At 46.8% G+C, this 23,986-nt stretch overlaps 2 protein-coding genes across 2 annotated transcripts; both read right to left on the reverse strand.

Annotated features, from left to right (window-relative positions):
- Nucleotides 1-2,972: 2,972 nt before the first annotated feature.
- On the reverse strand, nucleotides 2,973-17,906 carry fam53b (family with sequence similarity 53 member B). The gene is made up of 5 exons (XM_080517777.1): nucleotides 17,786-17,906; nucleotides 10,909-11,171; nucleotides 10,004-10,058; nucleotides 6,956-7,698; nucleotides 2,973-3,761 (listed from the first exon to the last, which is right to left on the reverse strand). The coding sequence occupies exons 2-5, from the start codon at nucleotides 10,996-10,998 to the stop codon at nucleotides 3,438-3,440; spliced, it is 1,212 nt and encodes a 403-aa protein (XP_080373903.1). The 5' UTR covers nucleotides 10,999-11,171; nucleotides 17,786-17,906; the 3' UTR covers nucleotides 2,973-3,437.
- A 3,145-nt stretch (nucleotides 17,907-21,051) lies between these two features.
- On the reverse strand, nucleotides 21,052-23,766 carry hpdl (4-hydroxyphenylpyruvate dioxygenase-like; the record flags this gene model as incomplete). The annotated part of the gene is made up of 5 exons (XM_080517621.1): nucleotides 21,052-21,553; nucleotides 21,676-21,803; nucleotides 22,593-22,744; nucleotides 22,835-23,001; nucleotides 23,081-23,766. The coding sequence occupies 5 exons, from the start codon at nucleotides 23,764-23,766 to the stop codon at nucleotides 21,352-21,354; spliced, it is 1,335 nt and encodes a 444-aa protein (XP_080373747.1). The 3' UTR covers nucleotides 21,052-21,351.
- Between the last annotated feature and the right edge of the window lie 220 nt (nucleotides 23,767-23,986).

Genomic DNA, 23,986 nt, shown 5'->3' on the forward strand with positions numbered 1-23,986 from the left:
TCATGAAATTTCAACCGAGTTGTGGGAAAATATTTTACTACTATAAAACCCTGTTCAAACCCTCAGTGCAGTTGTGATTTCAAGAAAGCAACACCTGAAACGCTTTCTTTTTTCTTTTTTTTTTGTCACATAGCTGTGTGGCTCTAGCGGACCATCTGTTGCCCGAAACTTGAAGTAACGCCATGTGAATGATCATTAGCGCAGACGAGAGCGTGCCTAACCCTCGCTGACAGTTCAAAAGTGACCACCACGCCGTTGTGTGGGGGTTGTGAGCGAGTGCGACGGAGGGCCTTGGCATGGCTCGCCCCTCCTGTTCAACTCCCTATCTCCCCTCGGAACACAGCCTTCTTTCACTCCTGTCACTCTGCTGATTAAAGGCCAGGGGCCCTCGGCGTGTCAGTCTGCTGCACAGCACGTTCGACGAGGCCCGTGTTTACCCAGTTCCTCCTCCACCCCGGCGCACGGACGGGCCTCGAGCGGGCTCGCCGCGCGAAACGCAAATATTCTCACGCAGCGGCGTAATGGTGGCGTCTGTTACGAGAGTGTGCGTCGAGTGTGCAACGGAGCAGATGTGCTTCCTGTGGTATCCGAGCCCGGAGCGCAGCGTGTCGAGCAGTCGCCAAATTGCTCAGTCGATCTCGAAGGAGGGGACTTTCTTCACTCGGTGGCACCCTCTGCTTTCGGTGACACGTCTGACCAAACGTGAGAGAACAACACGCAGAGTTGGGTGAACCCGAAAGCGCTTTTTCAGCGACGGCATATAATCTGGAGGCTTGGGGAGGGGAGGCAAGACAAATGGAGCAGCAGCAGCAGCAGCAGCAAGCGGCGGCGGTGGCGGCGGCGGCGGCGGCAGCCCTGACACATGGCCCACATTCACAGCCGCCTCCCACGTCACTGTGCTCCTCAGAGAAAAAGCCCCTTTTGTTTCCCAGAGCGGGGAGGGAGGGAGGGAGGGAGGGAGGGAGGGAGGTCTCTGGGGTGAACCGTCGCTCCGTTCCACCACTCCACCCGCCATCACAAAAAAAAAAAAAAAAAAAAAAAATCATAAAAGAAAAGAAAAAGGGACTGGACTTCCCACCCCTGGCTGGCGTCGTCTCTACGCACTCGCCGCTTCAGCACACAAACACAGGCTCATCAGCAGAACCACGGCCGCAGTTGTGACTGTTTTCTCCGACGACTTAATTGGGTCAGTCTGCATTAAAGACTTTGTCAACAATGACCTTGCTTTTAATACGTGTCCTGCTAAATAGTAAACAAAGGTCTATTTAAACAGTGGCTGGAATAAAATGAGACGCAGGCCCAAATGTAAACTTGTAAGTAAAACTAGGATGCAATGAAGTGAATTCTGGACGTTTTACCTTTTTCGTGATTGTATTTTATGTCAGCCACACATTTCAGGAAATGCAACAAAAGTAATAGCGTAAGGAGCATTTAAAAAAATATTTTTTAAACAAATTAGGCATCAAAAGTGTATTTTAGAGATGCAATGTCTATTTCCAGATACAATGAAAGGCCCAAGTTCCCCAGATTATACCAACCGGGCCAAAATATTGCAGAATGAGTCGTGTCATCAAACTGTAAAAAGGTGTGGAGACTCGGGAGGAATTTCTTTGCACACCAGACAAAGAAAAAGGTCAGTATTCGATGCCTGTGATCTGTAGGCAGCGATTCTGTATTGCAAACCACCGCATGGGCCTCTGGATACCTCCAGAAATCCACGTCTGTGAAGGCAGTGAACCGTTACAGCTACAAGCTGCAAACAGGAAGTGAACACGATCCAAAAATGACACCATCTCCTTTGGGCCAAAGCTCATTTTAAAATGGAGGCAAAGCTCTTGAGACGTCGCCGTCTCAAGAAACTAGAAATGCTGAATCACGAGGTCGAAAAGAGCAAAGGGGCCATGCAGCTTTGTTATCGGGGCGCAGAGAGGCTGCGTCTCTCTGCGCAGTGCAGGGTTGAATCGCTGCCAGTAGCGTGGATGGTTTACACGCTGAGAAAGGTGCCATTATTGGTGAAATGTATACAGGAGTAGGCAGAGGAGGCCTTGTGTAATGTTGGACCACGTACTGCATTCAGCACAGCAGCGTCGCTCAACGTACAAGAGTCTGGATGTTGAACTGGCCCGCCTTCAGTCTCGTCCTCAAATCTGACAAGAAATGGGACACTTCTCTCCCAAAATGGACTGTATTTGTATGAAAAAAAAACTAAAACGTGTTAACCACACACCTGAGCTGTTTGCTTTTGATGGATGAGTTACTGCCATAAAAAACAAAAAAAGCAAACAAAATGAGGACTTTTTTAATACGGCAAATATTATTTAGTAATATAAATATTCTAAGATTGGAAAGTCTGGTTACTTCCCTTTTACTTAATATTTATATTGCACTTTTAAGAAAAGTTTACAGTAAAAGTCCAAGGCGAGACACAGGAGATGAGCAATCATTGATGATGCAACATGCATTAGTCTTTGTGCTGTTAAGGATATTTTTTGGCACAATTCCAACCAAACATCTGATATATTGTTTCATTTAACCTAAAGTGTGAAGTCAGGATGTAAATGTACACCGAGTTGACTTGTACTCCTCCTCGTCTTCCACCCGTTGTTTAAAATACTCCTTAACACGTCAACAAGTCAGGACACTTAAAATGAATGTCATTCCAAGAGACACGTTTAAAAGTGTTTTATTTGTATAGAAATATGCTCATGTCTTACATAACTCTGAAGTTACAAATCGTAAAAAGAATATTAACGCTATTAGCATCACAGAGTTTCTTTCCAACACACAGGAGCATAGATCTCAGAGATAAGCCTGACGTTACCGAGTGAAATGTTAAGCGCTTCAGTTTACCTAATAGACGTCGTGTGCGTACAGCTCGTTGCTCAGTAAGGATGAAAGTAGCTCTTCGAACAGTAGCTCTTGAAGTAGTGCCCCCCCCCCCCCATTTCCCTCCCATCATGGACCCACGTGCTTTTAAAGAATGTCAGAGGAAAAAAAAACATTCATTCTAGTGCAGAGAATTTATACAAACCTGCTGTGAATTCTCTCCAAAGTACAGGTAGGTTAATCAGGGTTAAAGAGAAATGTAAAAAAAAACAAACAAACCCCAGTCTCTGAGCCAACATTAATATATCATATTTATATTTATCATGTTGTTTTCACCCACATCCATCTTCTCTTGTTCTCCTGAGACACAGTTGAGGGACTGCACAGTGGGGGGGCGGGGTCGGGGCTTCTGACTGCAGAATCTCCAAAAATGGGTGTTTAGCACACAAAAGCTCCTGTTCAGTTTGTTCCCCCCCCCAAAAAAAAGTAGAGGACAAGTTCAGGAACGCTTACTGCATCAGTTCTCCACCTCCGTCGTCCTTAAGACTATCAGTACTGTTTATTGTACCGCCCGGTGATCAACCTAAAGCCCGACGCGTCGGGAGGGAAGCTCAGTTTCTCTCGATCTGCTCGATGTCCAGCTCGCCACCGAGCTGATACGCGTCCTTCCCCAGGCTGCACAGCTCCGCCCACAGCGGCTCGCCGTCCTTCCCGTTGGTCGTTCCCGGAGTCGTGTCGCCAAAGTCCGTGGAGTTCCAGTCCGTGGACACGTCGCCGCTGAGCACGTCCTCTTTGGTCGCCGGCTGAGCGTCCTCCACGCCGGGTTCGCTCGCGGGCAAGTGGGCGTTCCTCGGGGCGGCGGCGGCCTGGCTCGACTCGCACACGTCTTCACCTGTGATTCCCGGGCAGCTCAGGCTGTGGAAATTGCGAAGTTTCTGTTGAGAAACACAAAAAAAAAAAAGTCAAACCTGTAAGTCGGGAGTCCAGTCTGGACGGGGAAAAGCACATTTCAAATCCAAAAACAAGTCCATCATCTTGGACTATAGAGCCAAGTTATAAATACAATCCCTTGACTGTACTTGGGTCAGTGTGGTTCGCACTCCACACTGGGCAAGAGCTGCTTTGGAAATAAACGTTTTTTACGAGTTCTGAAAAGGTGTAAAATTAGACCAGAGCAACAAGTGAGGAAGAGCGGGGCTTCATGAGGCTGTGAGCCAAACAGCCGGAGGCTGGACATCGCTCACGTCAGCCCTTCTGACTTGGCTCGGCACAATGCACACATGCATCTGGAAACCCCAGAAACCTCTTTAGGCAAATACACATGTGTCAACAGAGCTGCAGGCGAGCCGGGCGACAGCTGTGCACGCCGGAATGAGGAGCTTTAGGAACGGGGAGGCTTATCCAATCTGTACAGTTAATGTGGAGGAGGCAGGACAGCTGCCTCATGCCTGAGCAGCGACGGTGCCACGGCAGAAGGACACGGGAGAATAGTGCCTCTGTGAACCCCCCCCCCACCCCAATCATTTGTGCGCTTATGTAATACTAAACAAGCACCCGACTGTCAGATATGCGGCCCTCGGCCAAATTTATGAACTACTGCTGCAGCTAATCAATAGACGAAAGATAAATCCACTTGAAGTTCGGATTTTGCTGGGGAGAAGAAAGAAGAAAAGCTTCGGGAGAGATTTATATTAATATGAACTTCAACGTTTCACAGTGGTCACAAGCTGGAGCCGACAAATACTTGGTAGTTGGTAATAATTAAATGCTACCAAGGCTTAAAATGGCTGACGTCCATGTTGGACCACGAAACTATTTACACGCTCAGGATTGATCGAAACCCCAAAAGAGGTTATAGATGGATGAGGAAAAGCAGTAAAGAATCTAAAGTTATTGGTCCCAACAGCAGTGGGAAAGGTCTGTGCATCGGGTAGGAGTGGATCAAAAGTGGGGGCCCTACTGTTTTTTTCTTTCCGCCGGTCAAGCGGGTGCGTTTGTCAGCAGTCAGCCCCCCCCGGCCCAGACTGATGAGGTCAGAAGGAGCCCGGGATCGTAGTGAACCGTCAGGCCGTGGTGTTTAACCAGCCAGCGCTCCCGACTCGGGTCGGGGGAAGCTGCTCGTCTTCATCTTCCGCGGCGTCCTCGCACAACTTCACTGCGCCACGTTGGGGGTCATGACCAAGCGCCGCCCGTCTCGCCCGCTTCCACCGCAGCCCGCCGTCCTTTCCGCCGACCGAACGGGACTAAAAAGCCTCCTCCTCCACGCTGACCTTGACTCTCAGTCGTTAAAAGCTGATCGATAGCTCATGAGGCTCGGTTGTGGCAGCGATCCACCCACTGAGCTGAATTTACAGAAATCAATATCTCTTTACCCGACACGTACCCCCCCCCCCCCTCCCCCCCTTCCCCCCCACCGTGCGACGATCCATAACCTCTGCCACAGCTGCTCTCCTTCCTGACATTCACGGAGCCACAGTGAGCCGGGGCGGAGGGTCGCAGTTCCTCACCGGGTAAATCACACCGCTCAGGCGTGTGTGGACGAGAGGACACTACAGAGACACACTCAGCACTGCGGCCAATCTTTTGAGCAGTAAGGTGACTTTGAGTCTGGACAGGGCGACACGAGTCAAGCGCGTTAAAAGCCCTGGAGACGAGTGGCGAGTGTCTATTAAAATCAAATTCTACTTCCGTTTTTTCCATTGGGGGGGAAAAAAAAACGGCTCATTTCATCCGTCTACAAGATAATAATGCGCTCTTATGTTCGCAGGGTGACGGCAGTCTTCCCACACTCCTCCGTTAACACAACGGCGACAGCTGACATGCGGAGTGCGAGGCCACCGCGGGGAGCGGAACGGGAACGACGTGGGGTCCAGTGTCTCGTCCGGTTACACCTCCACACCCGATCGTTGGGCTGAAGGGCAACCGAGCTCCACCGTTTGACCCACAAGCTGCTCAATTCATCACGATGTGGAAAGTCCCCCCCCCCCCCCCCTCAGACTCAAACCTGTAGATTAGAATCTTTACTGTGAGGATAAAGTGCTAACCACTCAACCACTGTGCCTCCACCTCAAATCGAAGTTCATTCATCCGGTCGACCTGCTGCACCGCTGTGTAGCAGCAAGCTCAAGTCATCTGAGATGATTTTGAGGAAGAAAAAAAAAAAAGATCTAAAAGGAGACGTATTATTTGAAGCAAACATCTCTTGAGGCTTCAAAGCCTCTCTGCCTCTTTGGAAGAAAAAACCATGTCATAGCAGTTTCTATTTCATGTAACAAGAGAGAACACGATGCATAAATAGCAGGAAAGATCTAACGGCAACAATCTCAGCACCCCAAGATTTTTTTTCGGTGAAATCGTGTTTGGTCGCCTCGCTGACCTTGGACGTGTTTTGTGTGTGTGTGTGTGTGTGTGTGCGTGTGTGTGTGGCGTCAGCCTGTCGTGTCACCACAGCGCTGTTGTTAAGACGCCACTGAACTCCGGGCGACTTCCTCACGGGGGCCAAGTCCAGCTCTGTGTTTATGATCCATCCGGCGCTACGTGAGAAGCTGCACCAAGCGTGTCGGCGAAAACGCCTGCCGGGAGGCGCACGCAGAAGTGCGTGGACACAAACTGACCCCCGTCAAACATGTTCCGTCCAGTAACACATTGAACAGGTCATTCTTTCCTTTCATTTCCTCCAAAGTGCAAACACACACGCACACACACACACACACACCCACCCACATCGTGGAATGTGACCCTGAGCAGGCCTGCATGAACGAACGAACGCCCGTAACGGCGCTGCCTGCAGAGGCGTTTTGAGGTGTTCTGAGGGAGAACAGACACAATGGCATGACCTTAACTGGAAGTGTTTGTTTATCCAACACATACAGAGAAAATCCCCCCCAACACAAGAGTGAAACGAGCAAATGTTATTGACACTGATGGGGCGAGCGGAGTGTCCAGCTGGCGTGACCGTTTCCTGAGGCTCTGCTGTCGAGCGCTGGACGCTGATCATTTGGAACACAAAAGAGGGCTGTGGCGAGTTCAACTCGTACATAATAGTAATAGCTTGCAGCCTGCACCACTTAATGGTGTGCTGTGTTAATGTGATTTGAAGCAACTTTATAGTTGAATGTTTCATACTGACCTGGGTCATTTTGGCCAGGTCCAGTGAAGGCCTCTGTTTGTGCGTGTCCGCTGGTCTCCGGCGCTTCACGCCGACCTTCTTGTCGTTGAGGACACACGGCTGTGAGCGGCTGCGGGCGAGGCCCCCCGGTCCGCCGCGGCGCTCCAGCTCCGGGGTGGAGTCGGGGGAGCTGCGCGGCGACGCCCCGCGGGGCTCGGGCAGGCAGATTTGTTCGTGAGAGAGGTAGAGGGGCTGCGACGGCGGCTCGGAGGGCGTCGGGCCGGCGAAGGCGGAGGGCCAGGGGAGCCGGCGGGCGAAGCCGGGCGGCTCCGGGGCGTCGGAGCGGGCCGGCAGGCTGAAGCTGGAGCTGCGCTGCATGGCCGGGAAGCCCGGCTGCACGCTGGCGACGCTGCCGCGCTGCACGCTGCCTCCGCTGTGGCACCGCCTCTTCTCCACCGCCGTCCACACGCGGGAGCCCTGCGGGCGCCACGCGGAGCGGCAGCCGCCGAGCTCGTCCGAGCAGGACAGGGACCGGCACTGTCGCTTGCTGGGCGGGGCGGTGGAGTGCGAGGACGCCGACTCGGCCAGGCTCAGGTCCTGCAACAAGCTGGTGATGGTGCTGGACGCCGAGCCCACGTCCCAGCCCCAGTGGGCCGAGCTCCGGTGCACCTCGGGCAGGACGTCCCACAGGCTCTCCAGGCTCGTCCCGACCGGCCGCTGCTGCACGGCACAGCCGTGGCCCAGCTCGCGCCACCGGCTCGTCTCTGCAACGGGAAGGACGCATTGAAATCCACGGGGGGAAAAATAACGAAAACATTACCTGCCAGAATCGACATGAGTCTTAAAACTGGAGTCATGATGAGCCTCAACCCAGGAAACCTAACCAAACACCAGCCCAACTCGGGTCAGGATGGACGTGTCAATGAACGTTGACTCTCTCAGAACTACACTGATTAGAATCGGTTTGGCCCCAGGCCAGAGTCTCTATGCACTGATTTTTTTTTTAATACATTTTCTGAAGACTTATCTATTTCTTTCCTCTGATCTACAACTCCAGAGAGTCAGCGCAGTTTTCGCTGTAATTTCCAGCCTTCTGCAATCGAGAATCCAACCCCCCCCCCCCCTCCCCCCCTTTCCAAAATATGGAGACAGAACTTAAACCACAAAGGAAACTTCATCTCATTATATTTTCTAATAGCTATAACAACACAAGATTTTCTGAAAAGATGTGATTCAATTTGAAGTGTAAAATCAGGCTTGTAAAATTCTCTCAATTCTTATGGGCTTATTTTTTCCCCCTTCCTTTTCATGCATCAGTCCACTGTGGGACGTTTACATACATTTACCAGATGAACATGCATGTATTAGTGTGCAAAGTGTGTTGAGAAGGAACCAGAGAGAGCAGGTTGTAAACCCAGGTTCTGCGATCACTGGCAGTCTGGCAATCTGGACATGGACAACAGGGTCCATGACACGGCTCCAGTCTGGGTCAGTGCATTCGTCCCAGCATGTGTACTTTTGTGTTGCCACAACTCGCCGCTTTGTGTAATTGGCACTAAAAATAAATCCTGTCCTCCAGGCTTTCGGTGTCACAGTCTGTAAAGCAGAGCTGATTGGAGAAGGAGAAGGGAGCCCAATGTCCAACCGGCGCGCTGGAGGAAATGTCAATAATGACAATGTCAGTGAAATGACCTGACTGAGGTGGCGAGCTGCTGTTAAGATCCACAAAAGTTTCCGCGTCACTGGTTTTGACAGGGAAGCACCTGTCAAGTGTCACAACAAAAAACTCTTTTGAAACGCTGAATAGGTCAGCCGACTCTGAGTCAGACGCCAAACACTGAGGCCACTGCCCACTCCCGGCATGCAAAAGGTCTATTCTTCTTCACTGGAGATAAAAATCCCCAAAATACCAACGGCAATACGGGCAGGACAAAGAACAAAAGGCCTACTGCGACTGCTGCTCTCTGCCAAGACTCTGCCCGTCTCAGACTCAAGAGTTTAACGTGACTGCGACAGCGGTTTACAGTTCATCCAACAAACACAGGCTGTAAAGATCCTTCAACACGTTAAGGGATTTTCTGGTCAGGACGAAAGTTTCGCCATGAGGCCAGCGGCTTGAATGCGTCGAGGAGAGCCATGCGATTCAGGGTAACAATAATCCGCTAATCTGCAATTGTTAAGCATTTATTTGGGAAAATAATCCCACCGGGCATGTTTTACACAACGTCATGTGAGGATCGACCGAATGCAGCTGCTCTTGTCTGAAGATATTCTGCAAATGAATCCTATGAAACATGGCAATACGACACATGGCGACATTTAATCCATCGGTTTAAGATGTGTGAGACGGGATTATGCTTGTCGGGGAAATGTTGCCCTTTTCCTAATAGTGATGGGAAACTCGATTCCTTTGACTGACTCGAGGGTTTATGAGTCGTTGAGTAAAATGAACTGGGTGTGTGAGTCGATTGAACAGGAATATATACAAAGGTGCAAAATACGAGGTGATGGGAGCACTTGTTCACTGAACGATTCCTCCGTACCGACCGATTCAGACGGGGTGAACGATTCTTTTGTATTGAGCCGACTGGAAGTGACGTGTTGCCTGTTTTCCTCTTGGTCATCTGGAGCAGGAACGACTCGGTGAACTTCAACTTTACATTTTTGGGAAGAGATCTTGTTATTGTAATGATGTTTTAAGCTAGATTTAATTTAAGTATGACCATGAGCTTTAGTGCATACATTTTTTATAATGATGACAGCTGCAGACTATGTATAAAGACGTTAAATGCATTTAACTGACATGGTAATAGTTTTTCATGCTTTTCATTGTCTATGGATCACGACAGAAGCAAAGAATACCATCTCGTATAGTGCAAAACATTAGGAAGTCTGACATTCAAACAGAAGTGGCCGTGTTCCGTGCGACAAACCACGAGTGGCATGAGAGTTTGAAGGCCGGGGGAACCGATTGCTCAATGTGGTTTCAGGCAAGTGAGAGACGGCGGTGGAAGCAAGAAGCAAATAAACACTCTTGTATGTATTTGATGTTGAGTGGCAAACTCTTACCCATGAGTCCACAAGAGAAAAGTGCAGTCCCCTGGCTCATGGTCTGTGCCTTGAACTATGGAAATGCAGGGAAAAGATTCACTGTCAGCTCACTACAATCCAGAATATCATAGAAATGAATGGCTCGGGTGTTTCAACTCTTCGACAAGCGGCAATAAATCAACAAGTGAGAAGCGAAAACCAATTAGCACGACAGATTTTTTGTGAATGTAAAATGGCTTCTAAATTTAACTCATCAACAGCATTCCACCATAAATGCCTCTGATTGACGCTCAGCCCCCCGAGCGTGATGACTTCATTTCACGAGACGGAGAGGGCAAAACTGGTGCACATGAGAGGGGGGGGGGAGTTTCCTCCACTCAGTGCTGGCAAGAGTAAAGTTTCTACAACACGAGTCCTGATTAGAAAATGACTCAAGTGGGCCTCAAATGCTGCCATTGAAAGGGGAATGAGTGAAACACAGCGATTGTTTAAAACTACAGAAATGCGGGAATGATAATTGAAGGTTATTGTGATACAATTATCACTGATTTTATTATAATTTACACATTTTTTCCCCCCTCCACTTTTCAACAAGTGAATAGCTTGTCTGACATCACTTCCTGTGACTCAACAAGGCAATGCTTATTCATCTGCTAAAGATGTGATTGTGAATGACTGTGAGCTGAGAGATGAGAGGGGGAAAATGAAATGTGGAGCCACGAAACTGCTGGAGCCTGATGAACGTCCTGCTTAAAAAAAAAAATTAATAAGAAGTCCTAATTCAAAGTAGCACCTTGACGTCTTCTCCCATGACGGGCATAGTTGAAGCTTCTTGGCAAAATTGAATGTAAACACAAACTGACACATTTTGCAGAGGAAAAAAAAACAACAAACTCTCACACAAGTAGGAAATAACATCTCACCGGGCCCAAATCCTGACGTTTGGATGTTACATCATCGGCGCCCTTTTTTTCCAGTGTTTTCTTGTAAATGATCACCATGACAACACACATCCTTGTCCCACGGCGTTCCAGTAATGGTGAGTGAAGCCGGTGGCCATCTTGGCGGGCACGGTGTGAGCGGGCAGATTTCTCGTTGAGCTTTTCAGATCGTGGGCCCCCGACACATCGCCGCCCCCCCCACCCCTCAACTGCTCCAGGAATGCGCCTCACTCCTCGGCCCGATCCTGAGCGGGCACACAAAGATGAGCACACGGATTAGAATTCAGCGCATTTCTGACATTCTGTCGACCATATAAGTGCAGAACAATCCGGATGGATGGAGGAGGACTGATCCACTGGGTGAGGGCACGCAAAGGCATCATCAAATGCAAAAGCAAACCTGGTCAAAAAGGAATCTAAATCCAACACAAATCCCCTCGTGTTTTAAGAAAGTTGCTCCAAATCTCAGTGTGGAAAGTGAATCGCCGGACGTCAATCCACGCCGTAGTGCAGCAAACGCTCCGAGCTCCATGCTGACCTTGGCATGTCACTTTCCAGAGAAACCTGTTGGTATGAACTTGCCGTGCGACATGCCTCGGCATGTTCTGTACAGTGACGGGCTTTCCCCGGGATCTCCAAGCTCACAGTTCAAATACATGCAGGTCAGCTCGGTTTTTAGTGACGGCCAATGAGCCGGGATCGGCACCAAATCCCTCCTCAGTCTGGATCAATCGGGGACAGAATTATATGAGTTGCGGATTAATACTCGTTTTCTTGGTTTCGACCATTTACGACTACTTGGCAAATATGTATGCGTCAACATAAAGCAGTGTAATATCTGAGCAAAGGCCAGCTAAATTATTTTAGATGGTAACAATTTCGTCGAGTCTGTTGTCTTCCTCACTTTAAACAGTTTTTAATATTTGTGGTTGTTAAATTGTGAAGCTCGTCTGACTGCAGCAAAAAAATAAAAAAATAAAAAAATAAAAATAAACCACAAAACCCTTTTCAGAGCTACCTTCCATTTACACCTAGGAAGGGGACATAACCACAAACTCATTTTAAGTCATATGTGTGTTCAGCTAAGTAAGCCAGACAGGGAAGGGCTGTGAATAAATAGCTTCTCCCTTCAATTTTCTAACTGAAACTGTTGATTTCCAGCCCGCTTTCATGATACGATCAGTGTTAAAGCAGGCAGATGAGAGGGATCTGGGTGGGTCGCGCATCAGCTGCTATTACATCTACTGCTGACAATTTGATATTGAAAAAGACACGTAAATTAACGATCAAATAGCATGTTGTCTGTTCATGAGCATCTCGTTCAACGTTTACAAAAGTGAAAAATACACACGGGAGCTTGGGGAGTTCAGTGAGTTCGACGTGATGTCTTTTTTTTTTCCTTTTTTTTCTCTCTGCTCTCAAGTGAAGAAGGAAACATTCCCAGCATGTTGACCGACGCCGACTCGCCTATGTTGTCCTATGGCAGCCATAACCTTAAAATTACATCAGATTTTCACTTCCACATCTCTTTCTCGCTGGCGTGCCTCCAAAAGTGGAACTCTATATTTGCTTTCTTCCTCCCCGTTCATGTGAAGGAAAGCTCGAGTTTCCTCAAAAGTGTCGTACTCCGAGCCTCACGGAGAGGAATAAGAGCAAAGTCAAAGTTGTGTAATTGAATCCTCAGGGGGGGCTGCTGGCTGGGAATAGCTGACCTTGCGGTTATTAAAACAACACTCTTCACTTTAATGCCGCACAACGATTACAGTAAAACTGCTGATTAGCCCGGGACAAAGAGCGAAATAATTGTCGCAGAGGATTTCGCTGCCACCTTTAACTGTCGGGATTATTTCTGGTCGGGGTACGGGAAACAGAGGGGAGTGGACACGGGAGAGTCCAGTGATGCCTTCAAGGTCAGAGGGACAAAACAACTGCAGGGGCAGAGAAAGGGACACACAAAAAAAAAACTGAGTGGACGCAAAACAAAAGAGCGCTCTGTGCAGAAGAGACGACACCGTGGGAAACAAAAGAGGCGACAGCAGAGGTTACGGGTGGTAGGGTGTGTGTGTGTGTGTGTGTGTGTGTGTGTGGGGAGGAGGACACTGTCACAAGACCCTCTAGTCGATTTTGATTAACTTCTACGTCAAGAAAACAACCTTAAAACAAATTTGACACGAAGTGAACGAACACACTGGTTTGCCAATTTGAAAAGGTTGAAGACACGAGATTATAAGCATGTCATGATACAGTATCGAGTCTATTATCTTACTGTTGAACATTTTAATACTATATCATTGTTAGGCCACAGCAGCTGCTTCGCCGCCGGGTCTTTTTTCTGTCACAAATGACATATAGTCTTAATAACAGATCCGTTTGTACCACCTCGGTTGCCCCCTTTGTGCCGGCTTTGTGAGGTAAACACAGAGAGGTAACAGAGGTGAGACGTCGCATGCGATGGGAAGATGAGCTAACACAGCGAGAGTACACACACACACACATAATAAAGAGTTGCGTGCTGCGCTCGTGACACGAGAAGCCGTTGGCCATTATAAATAACACACAAGGACGGTCTTGACTCGGCACAGAAAAGCGACACGAAGGATCACCAAAACTAACCCAACTCTCCCTTGATAGGATTATATTTTATTTCTGGCAATCGATGCCCCCTACACGCTGGTCATTTACCTTGTGGCCTGTGTCAACAGGACAGATCAGATTAAAGCTGGGAGCCGGACTAGGTCGCGTGAGATTAAGCAGTGCGTCGCCACAGACCTGATCCGGACGTGTTCCGGTGGAAAGAAACGGAACTGTTTGTTAATCACAGCTTGCCGAGTGACGGACGTGAAAGGCCTTGCTCAAGAAAGAATTAAGGATGCGCAACGACGATCTCTGCCATTCCTTGAATGGTTTGGACAAAAATACCTGCACAGTCGTTTGAAATTTGGGATTTCAACTAATGCGGTAAACGAGATCCCTGACACGCAACAGTTTAATTATCTTTTATTAAGCTTGCGCATTCATGACCATCAATCTGAACTGTGTACTAAAATAGGGTGAGGTTTATAACGTAATTATGAACATTCCTCTGCTCCGTGACATAAGTTGATCATCGTAAAAGCGCAACGTGGACCACAGCCTCTGGGAACATATCAAACTCTTGTCAGTTCGTAAATAAGAATCAGACTGAAAATGGAAAAGAGAAAGAGAAATTGGCTTGTCGTGTAGAGAGAGAGAGAGAGAGAGAAAAAAAAAAACCCTGTAAAGGCAAGAATTCCAACACTTGCTGGAAACACCCTCATAATACACTTGTATTCAAAATGGAGCTTTTAATCGGCCAAATGAAGTGTCGAAACTTTCTGCCCAAAAGGTGCCACTCCCCTCCTGATGTCCAAACCCGAATCACCCCGATAACCACGCTGCCTGCCTGGAATCGGTGAGAACTTCCCCGATAGCGCTTTATCTGAGCCGGGACAGCGACCGCCATGACAACTGAGAAGTCTAATCTCCGCGGAGGGGAAGAGCGTTACAGGACGTTTCCCTCGGACGTGGCTTTCCATCACACGCAAACAGGCAGTTTTATGTCTGCGGCAGAAGTCTGCAGTGACAGCAAACCTCCGAGAAGACAACAGAAGCGCGGGCCCCGGGCGAGCTGACGGGACGCCCCATGCTTCCTCTGTGGTCACTGAAACCCCATTCGAACGCCGCGAGCTTTGTCAGAAACGGCAAGCGATCGCGCAACACAACTGAGACAGGAGCACAGAGGAAACCGCAGAGTGGATAGGGTCAAGTTAAAGCTGCCAACTGTTTTAACCTTAGCTCAAAACATATTTAAAAAGCTCAGTTAGAGAAGTATAAATTACATTATTGTTTTTTGTTTTTTTAAAGGCTCATAAATTGTGGTTAAGTCCAGACAATTAGCTTAGCCGTTACAAACTGCTGACCCCCCCCCCCCCCCCCCCATAAAACTCTGTTTCCCCATTTTGAGCAGCTTTTCCATACATTGCTCAGACTGTAATCCCGAGGTTCGGCCACCGTTACACAAGGATTTGGCAGATTTGTGTCCGACTGACAGTCTAAGGCTAATACTAATCCATTTTATTTTAACACTCGAGGCACTTCCACTCGCGAGTGGAAAAAAACGGCACAGTTTAACAATGTTGCCTTAAGTTACTTGATCACTGCTTCCTTTTCGTAACCAATATGACAAATCGCCACTCAGTAGTACAGTACTGCTTGGTTTCCCCGACACGCCTGGAAGAATCGCAGTCCGACATTGGCCCTGCTCTCAAACATCCCAGGATTGTGGTCGTCTCAGCATCTGCTGAGCAGCTGAGACGGTCAGACGTGAAACTTAACTGCAAAGTCTCGGCTGCTGGTTTTATCACCAAATCGCTTGTGACGGGGGGGGGGACAAAAAACGACACGTTAAAACACGGCAGTCGTCCTCGACAAGAACGTCCCCGGAGAGGAAAATGTGCGCGTTCCGAAAAAGCTCGTCTTCCTGAACGACGCGGCGACGACGGCCCGCATCTCACAAGTCGCAAACGCTGGATCCCTATTTGGCCTCGAGGAACTCTGAGCACTTCTCGCCATCATAATGTCGGGCGTGTTGCCACAGCACGTGTCATACAAGCAGCTATTTGACTGACAAACTAGAAAACCAGTTTCCAGCAACTCCAGTGTGAAACTTTTTTTTTGTTTTTTTTTACAAAGTATGGACGTTTCTTTGTTGGTGTTGTCATTAATTGGGGGGGGGGCAATAAAGGGCAGGTGCCGGCGCACACTGTCCCAGCTCGGAGTCTGAAAGGAAATTTATGAAGCGCATTGTGGAGTGCGGGCCGGCCCACAGCTGTCTTGCGCGTTCACAGAAATTAGGCTATGTCAAACAGGAGGCGCAGTCTACGCTGGAAGCAGCCAGTGAATAGTCAGAAATGAGCATGGCTGGGAGGCTTCAATAGTAGTTACCGAGCTCAGTCGAGGGCCTGGGGTACAGCCAAGGTCTCACAAGCATGCAGCTGCCCACTTACCATAAACACAAAGGCTCAGCATGGCGATGCATGGCAGCCAAGGAGGCCTACGTTTTAAAGCAGGCCTGCTGTTTAATTATCTCATACATAATCACTTGCACTGTAGACATTTGTCCAGAACAAGAGCTTTGTTGAGCTCTCTAATCAAGGCTTTCAACAAACCTGTCCAAGTTAGAGAGAAATGTCGTCCTCGTGAATGCTAAATCGAACAAAGTCTCTTAATTACAGACGGCTGAAGACACAACGCCCACGGCTGAATGACATTGCACTTTAATGGACCAAAATAATTCCCATCCAGAGGCGCCATTCCAATCAAATTAAATATGAAATTAAAAAAACTTGAGGCCAGAAAGTTTCTATCCTCCCCCTTATCTTGTAACAGTAGCCATGGCTGTGCACATCATCTTCATGTTTGTGCGGTTTTATTTCTTATTCCATTTTAAGTGACACAGACAAGAAATGAGAGATCATCTGCAGGCCATGACAGGGAGCCTTTTGTGTTCTCCAGCTCAAGGAGTTCAACAGTTTTTTCCGATGAGCTTGTGAGCCCTCCAGGTGTATGCCTCTCCGGGTCTGAAGAAAAGGCCCTGAAAACTGAGCTGGTCCAAGTAACCAGCACAAACAGTCCTTAAAGCCCTTCTTTTTTTTCTCCTTTTCCAAAATCCCTCATGAAAGGGAAATGAGTTTGGCAAAGAAATTGGTGTGACGGGAGCTCACAGAATGTTACACGCAGGCTACAGAGCAAACAGGTAGTTTTTTTTTCTTTCTTTTATCTTGGCAGAAAGGCTGCAAGCTGCTGATCAGACAATTACAATATATATATATATATATATATATATATATATATGCAGAAAGTAAAGCAACACATCTGTTATTCAGAATTTACACTACTTCATATGCAAATATATGAAAGTTTAGGCCTCTTGTGAACTTCAGCAGTCCTTATTATGGCCAGGGGACACTGCAGGAGTCAGGTTTGACAAGTTCTTGTGTTTATGATCCTGATGAGCGCTTAAATTGCAGAATCTGTTGGGTTGTGTGTCAGCCAACCCTGACTTCACACCTGAGGGGAAGGTTGGCTCTATTAAGATAAGACAACAACATTCCAGTTCAATGGCACAGTCTGTCACTTGAGGTAGACTCAGATATCTATATTACATCAAGTCGTTGGCATCAGCAGCCAGAGAGGAAGGGAGGGGGGTGTATTTATTTATTGCATTTGTCTGTTTGTGGCCTATCTTGCCATGCACACCATACATGCATGAAAAATCCAGTCTGGGATGAGAATGTCTGGACTATGAAGCGAGTTCCACATTATATGATCTCAATTCAAAACAAGCGAGAAGAAAAAGAAAAGAAAAAAACTGTGCAAAATATCACGAGCTTCAATGAATCTGCCTGCTTTATGTTCACCCTTTATACACATTTAACACAGAGGTTTGGATAAATAATGAGACCAGTGATCATCAACTCACCAATAAAGGGTCACATCACATTATATCTTTAAAGCAAGTGAATGACAATGCAGACAAAACACCAACAAGGAAGCTTGTATGCCTGTAATAACTCAAGACAAAACAAAGGGGACAACAACTCAGGAACTCCACATGAGGAAAAGTTGCTAGGCTAAGCAAATCAAGCTATTTGTAGTTTTCTCACTTTTGTCGTAGCTCATTTATAATCGCATTAAAAAGTCCCAAACACAACTTTGACAACACAGGGGAGCATCACACTTCAGACTTTATCAACTAACTGAGACAAAAGTTAGCTCGTTTCATGAAGTTATTATCAAACAAGGAAGGGGGAAAAAAGAAAAAGAAAAAGCTACCACTCACAAGCATCACGGTGAGAGTCTCGGATCTCCTACAAGCAACAGGGCAGAGGGTTAGTTTGGTCTGACCATGTTGTTTTGTTGTAGTTAGAAGACAGCAGCTCCCCTCACGTCCTGCAGCTCCTACGAACTACAACAAGCCAGTGAGCAGCACTACTGTCCAACTACACGCTAATGAGCTTCTGGCTACACACACGGACGCTACCACTTCTACGGGGAGAGGGGGGTGTCGCGCTGTCTCACAACTAACATATAACACTTCCGCTTCTTTTTAGATTCACGTATTCTCACTTTGTCGCCCATATACTCTTTATTTTGTATTTACCTGAAGTTATGGGGAGGAGTAAGCAATACATCCATCGCTAGAGGTTTGTGTAAAATGCACCGCCGATTCCCCCCCGTGCGTAGTGACGAGTGGACCAATCCACCCTGCAGTAATGAAAAGTAATCACAGTTTTGAGCGACGCACACACACACTAGAGAAGTACTTTTACAACACAGCCGTGAGTAATGTGATATCTCGCCAACTGAGTGTGAGCTGCAGAAAAACCGTGGGAGTAAAATACAGATGCATGATAAATATACATAGTTTGCTCCAACCCTCCCATACACCTTCAGCCTGTTTTCTTGATTATTAAGATCCATTGAGTGATTGTCTGTTAGTTGAGTGTTCAGGTTTAATTGTTCTTATGTGTGTATGATCATCGTGCCGTACATTGTCATTATCATTCAATGAAATGTTTGAAATCCTTCAAATAATTGTCAGCTCAAAAATAATGTTTTAAAAACGTTTAAACAATCATGAAGTAATAGGCCTTTTCTATTCTGTTTCTCATGTTGGTTCTCACGCCTGTTTTTATTTAATGGCAATATTACTATTGCATTCGAAAAAGAAGACAACACAATGTATTGGATGTTTAAAAAATGCTAATACAATTTATTATATTGTTCAGTAACAACAATTCTACTTAACAGTGCAAAATGAATGAATAGAATAAATATACAGAAGAATAAATTAATAGTACAAATCAGAGAACGGGGAATTGTTATGCATCAAGTTTAAGTGGAAAGTGTATAACATGTTGTGTACTACAGTAGGTCCAAATAGTATTTAGTACTTGGAAGCAAATTGAATTAATCCTGTACAAAAAAAAACCCTGCATACATCAGTTCTGTGTGAAATCATAATATACATTGGGTATAACAGTGGTTGCAATGTAATAAATTGGTAATGTAACTAAATCATATCCATGATGGTAATTACAGATCAGATTTTATTCATAGTAAAACTGCAAAACAATGACATTTCAGTCGTGAAGTCCACCATTGAAACAGATCAATACATTTCAACAGTCATGTCCCATCATGTACTGAGAGCTCAATAATTTGTTGGTGCTGAAGTTCACACTGGGCCTCACAAGGGTGGGGAGCTGAGGCTCACCCCTGGCACACTCTATTGTTAATCAAGGGGTAACATCTGTTGTGTGACTCTAATCTCCCCCAGACTGTCCTCCTCGGTTTTAGACTGTCTGTCTTTTGTGTTCCAGGACACCCAGGATTTGTCTGCTCCATGATGTGGGTGACAGTGGGGGGGGGGGGATCCACAAGTTGTTTTACAAAATCGTCATCGGTTGAGGAAATCGTAGGAAGGCATGGAAGATATATCAACAATTTAGCTTTACCCACTTTTGGGGGGAGCAGATGATATAAACAGCTTGTGGCCACAGGGATTAGAAGTCTGCAGCTCAACAGGTTTGGCAGTGTATTGTCACTGTCACAACCATAGGGGGCAGTATCCACCAATCATAGTGTGAGGACAAAAAAAAAACTAAATAACATCACGAGTTCTAAATCTCTCATGCCAAATACACTTTGGTTTTTGTGGTATTGTGTGTTCCTCCTTTGACATTTGTATTTAACTGCAGCCAACATATGGTTGATAGAGGAGAGGAAGTGTTGTTGAAGCCCTCAGAGGTGAGCCCCCATGCAGAACACAGGACTGTATGCCATCTGTGATTCACACTGGCTGGAGACAGATGGCTACAGGACTCCCGTTACAGGAAGCCATCCCTTCTCAACTTTAATGAACAGTTAATCCACCCCATTATTAATAAACATTTCTCATTACCACGGATTTGGAACCAGTGTTTTGTAAATACTTAAGGAATACAGGGGGGGATGACTGAGCTCTGCGCACACGTTTCCAAACAAAATTTGAATTATATATTAGAAATTATCTATATCTTTGTTGTAGTTTGTTTCCCATTATGATAACGAGGACTAATATTAAAAAAAAGTCTCCAACCGGCTGAGACATCCAGCTGTCTGTCGGTGACCTTCCGTTAAAAGCAAAACACTGACCATTTGTCAAAATGCAGAAGTACAGGAGTTTTTGCAGCATGTTGATGACATTACCTTCTCATTTTACCCGGCGGGACCCTGGAACTACAGGCAGCACATGAAAAGAGCACATGGCCTTCATATAACCACATCTAAACTTCACTGCCTCCCATCTAAGCCCAGTAATCCTCGCCTGTAATGTTTATAGCAGAGTTAATTGAACTGGCTTTGAGATCCCTTCGAGGAATCTCTGAAGTGATGTTTTTGCCAAAGTATGCACGTTGCTCAAACCTCTACAGCGACTGAGAGGCGCGCAGCTGTTCACCCGTATGTGTGACTGAGGTATCAAGAAAAAATGTTTATTGTTCACATGTTGAATGAATGACTATCGTTTCAAAAATTGAAGAAGCTATTTCTGAGTTGATCAAATAAAATCATGTACATTATATTCCTCCATATTTCTTTTGACGGATGGTGACAGCAATGGGGATAATAAACATACTGTAGTACTATGTTGCATTTAAAAGCAAATGCTGCATTAAAAGTACCCTAAAATACTGAAAATGCATCCAAACTTAACTTTTTTTGTTGATACACAGGCAGCTTATTTTAGCTTGATCTCGTGCAAACTTTACCCATTACTCATATATTTAAATCAACTCAATGCATTTTGAATTGCTTTGTGCCTGAATGTTATTTGAATCAACCGTCTCTACTTTATTACTTAGCAATGGATCAGTGGAAAAGTATTTTCGACTCCATTATACACGTTCGACTTTCTTATTCCAACATGCTAAATGATTTACAGATCAGTACAAAAGGAAATCTTATTTTGAAAAGATTGGAGCCACACAATAAGCTTGGTATTCAGTCAAACTGGCTTTAATAGACATGATTTTGAAGGCACTAATGGGACTACATGGCCTTCAGTCAGTGTTTTATTGACAAAGAGTTGATCTCAAGCCATTTCATTTGCTGTGATACAGTGAAAACAAAGACAGTTTGTTACTGACATAACAAAGACATTTCTGTTGGAACATTTCAGAGACGGTGTGGCTTTTTTCTAAACTTTTTTTTTGTCAGGTGTGTTGCCTTGAAAAAAAATTAAATACTGATAACTTAAATATTAACAGGACAGCTAAAATAATTTACAATTTGATCATAAGAAGTGCTTTCAGTTTCACATACAAAATACAGTACATGGATTTCATAGACCTCTGCTGGGTTGCGTCAGTATTGGACTGTTTGTGCCGTTTTGGTTGTTTGTGTTCTTTGGGAGTCGCTCCTCTCGTCCTCCATGTAGGCCTGCACAGACCTCCACAGCGCCCTGATGTTCCCCTCGCCGAAACCCGTCGCCCCCCTTCGCTCTATCAGCTCCAGGAAGAAGGTGTCCTCGTCGAATATGGGCTTGGTGAACACCTGGAGAAGGTACCTGAAAACAGAAGAGCCGGGTGAGGAGGACACCGCTTCTGCATCGATGACCCGAAACTGTGAGATGTTAAGCGAGCTCAAATTTAAAAAAAAAAAAGAGCTCTGAGGCGTTTTCCTGGTTACCTTCTGTTTTCGCTGGAGATCGTTGGAGACAAAGGACCCTGGCGCAGGTCAGTATCCAGGAGAATGCCATGCCGCGCCAGCATCTGGGGGCTGTGTCCCGCTTCCTCTATTTCCTGCTGTTTTCCCACCTGTCACAGGGAGAAAAAAACAAAACAACAAGATGCGTGAAGCAATTCCTAACCGGTTTCCAAATAGGCCATCAATCACGCAACATAAATTTAAGTCAAAATACATTATAGATTAGCAGCGCTGTGAATTAATAGCCAAAAACATAAACGTGGTCAATAACGGAGCTCTTTGTCTTCAATCCACGTCACTGGTTGCAGACTTTGCTCCAGGGCCGACTGCTACAAAACAGCCTCAGTCTCCGTTACAACCTTGAAAACACTGATATTCTGCTGCGGGGTGTTTGGGAAAACACTGAGTCGGCTCTTAAATTCCGCAGAAAGAAAAACACTACATGATTTGTACTCGTTTACAACGTGGAGTTTGATTGGACCCAGGTGAAAGCAGGTACAGGGTAGAACTCTAATTGCACGTTACATTCCGTGTCAAGTCAAAAGGGCCATTGCTCTGATGATTTAGCAGGTTTTTTTGTTTTTTTTTATATTGATCACAAGGCGGAATAAAATCCATCTCCCACTAATGGTCAATAAAGTTACAAACATGGTGGAACACATCAAAACAAATGCATTTAATTCAACGTCCAAGTTTAAACTCTGGTCTCTAACATTACTCTTTTCACATATTTTCAAAAAGGGATTAAAAAATATTATTTAAACATCACCGTTACTTTTTTTTTTTTTTTTAAACAAAAGAAAATACAGGAAATGAGACATGCTGGGAAAACAAACATTGCTCTCTGTGGTTTCTTTGGAAATCTCACAGTGGTCATGTATATTCTAAGAATTACAAACCTCTGTGTAGTAGGTGGGCGGGGGAGAGAAAAACTGGACTCCGGCTTCGGCCATTGCATGTGCGGTAGATTCGATGTTTTTGGTGTACAGCCCGATGTGCTGGATCCCCGGAGACCTGTGCTCCTGCAGGAAGGTATCCACCTGGTTCCTGCCTGCAATGAGGGGGAAACACGCAAATTATGGATGCGAACACAGACATTTTGGGAAATAAATACTCTGCAAGAAGGTGTGGATGTCATTACCTTGCACAGGCAGCGATTCTGCAATAACAAACTTGCAGTCGGGCTCTTTCTTGTCCACAGAGGGCAGGATGATGCCTGCCTTGCTGCACTTCCAGTACTCCATGGCGGTGAGTCGGAGTCCAACACCTTCTTGGTCGATCACAAAACCTTCATCTATGTCTTCATTTCTACAAGAGCAAACACATGATCACTGCCACCATGCTGATCAGTTAAATATGACAACAGGACAACAGGGGTGCTCCTCACCTGTCAATGAAAAACCTCTGGAAGCCAAAGAGCTCCTCGTACCACCTCATGACCTGGCGGGTGGTTCCCCTCGGGCTGGCGTACGTGACGTGATCGAAATGTGTGACGGGACAAGTCGCGTCCTCCTCTCCCGAGCTCCAGCCGCTCCCCGTGACCTCGAACCCGGGCAGAAAGGGTCCGTCGTACCCCGTCCTGTCAATCAGCGTGTGGCACACGTTCCCCACCACGGACCTGAGCACGGAGTAGGTGACGAGGCCATTCTCGTCCCGCACGGAGGTGGGAGGCACCAGGAAGCTGCAGCCCAGGCGGCTGAGCACCTTGAACGACCTCTCCACATCCTCCACCTCGAAGCACACGTTGCCCACCGTGTCCACGGAGTGATGCGGGCTGACGTCGTACAGACACGCCGAGGGGTAGCCGCTCGCGCGGCGTCTCCCGGCGTCGGCCCGGTGCGGAGCGAGTGCATCCGGGAGTCGCTCATTCAATCGCACGCGACGAGCGTGGCCGGGTCGCTGGCTGACCACGAACACCGCCGCTCCCTTCCGGAACGCGAGCTGCGTGGAGCTCTCGGTCAGCCGGGTCGCGAACAGGTTGAACTTCAGCTTGGACACCAGGTCGCTGGCGATCTTCTCCACGTTGGAGACGTGGAGAGAAACGTGGTGTAACCGGCTCAGGAAAACAGCCATGTTTGAAATCGAGTGACGTTTTGACAGGGGGAGGCGTGGCCTCGAACCACGCGCTCCAAATGACGAGTGACGTAACGTGGAGGACAACGAAGATAATCCGCATAATCCGAGTTTGATTCAAAAAAATACTAATCAGTTACGTTCTGTCACCAGTTGTCTCAACTGTATTTATTTATTTATTTGTTTGTTTGTTTGTTTGTTTATTCTCTCTCTCTCCAGC

This window comes from Blennius ocellaris, assembly GCF_963422515.1.
Source record: "Blennius ocellaris genome assembly, chromosome: 21".
Lineage (NCBI taxonomy): Eukaryota > Metazoa > Chordata > Actinopteri > Blenniiformes > Blenniidae > Blennius > Blennius ocellaris.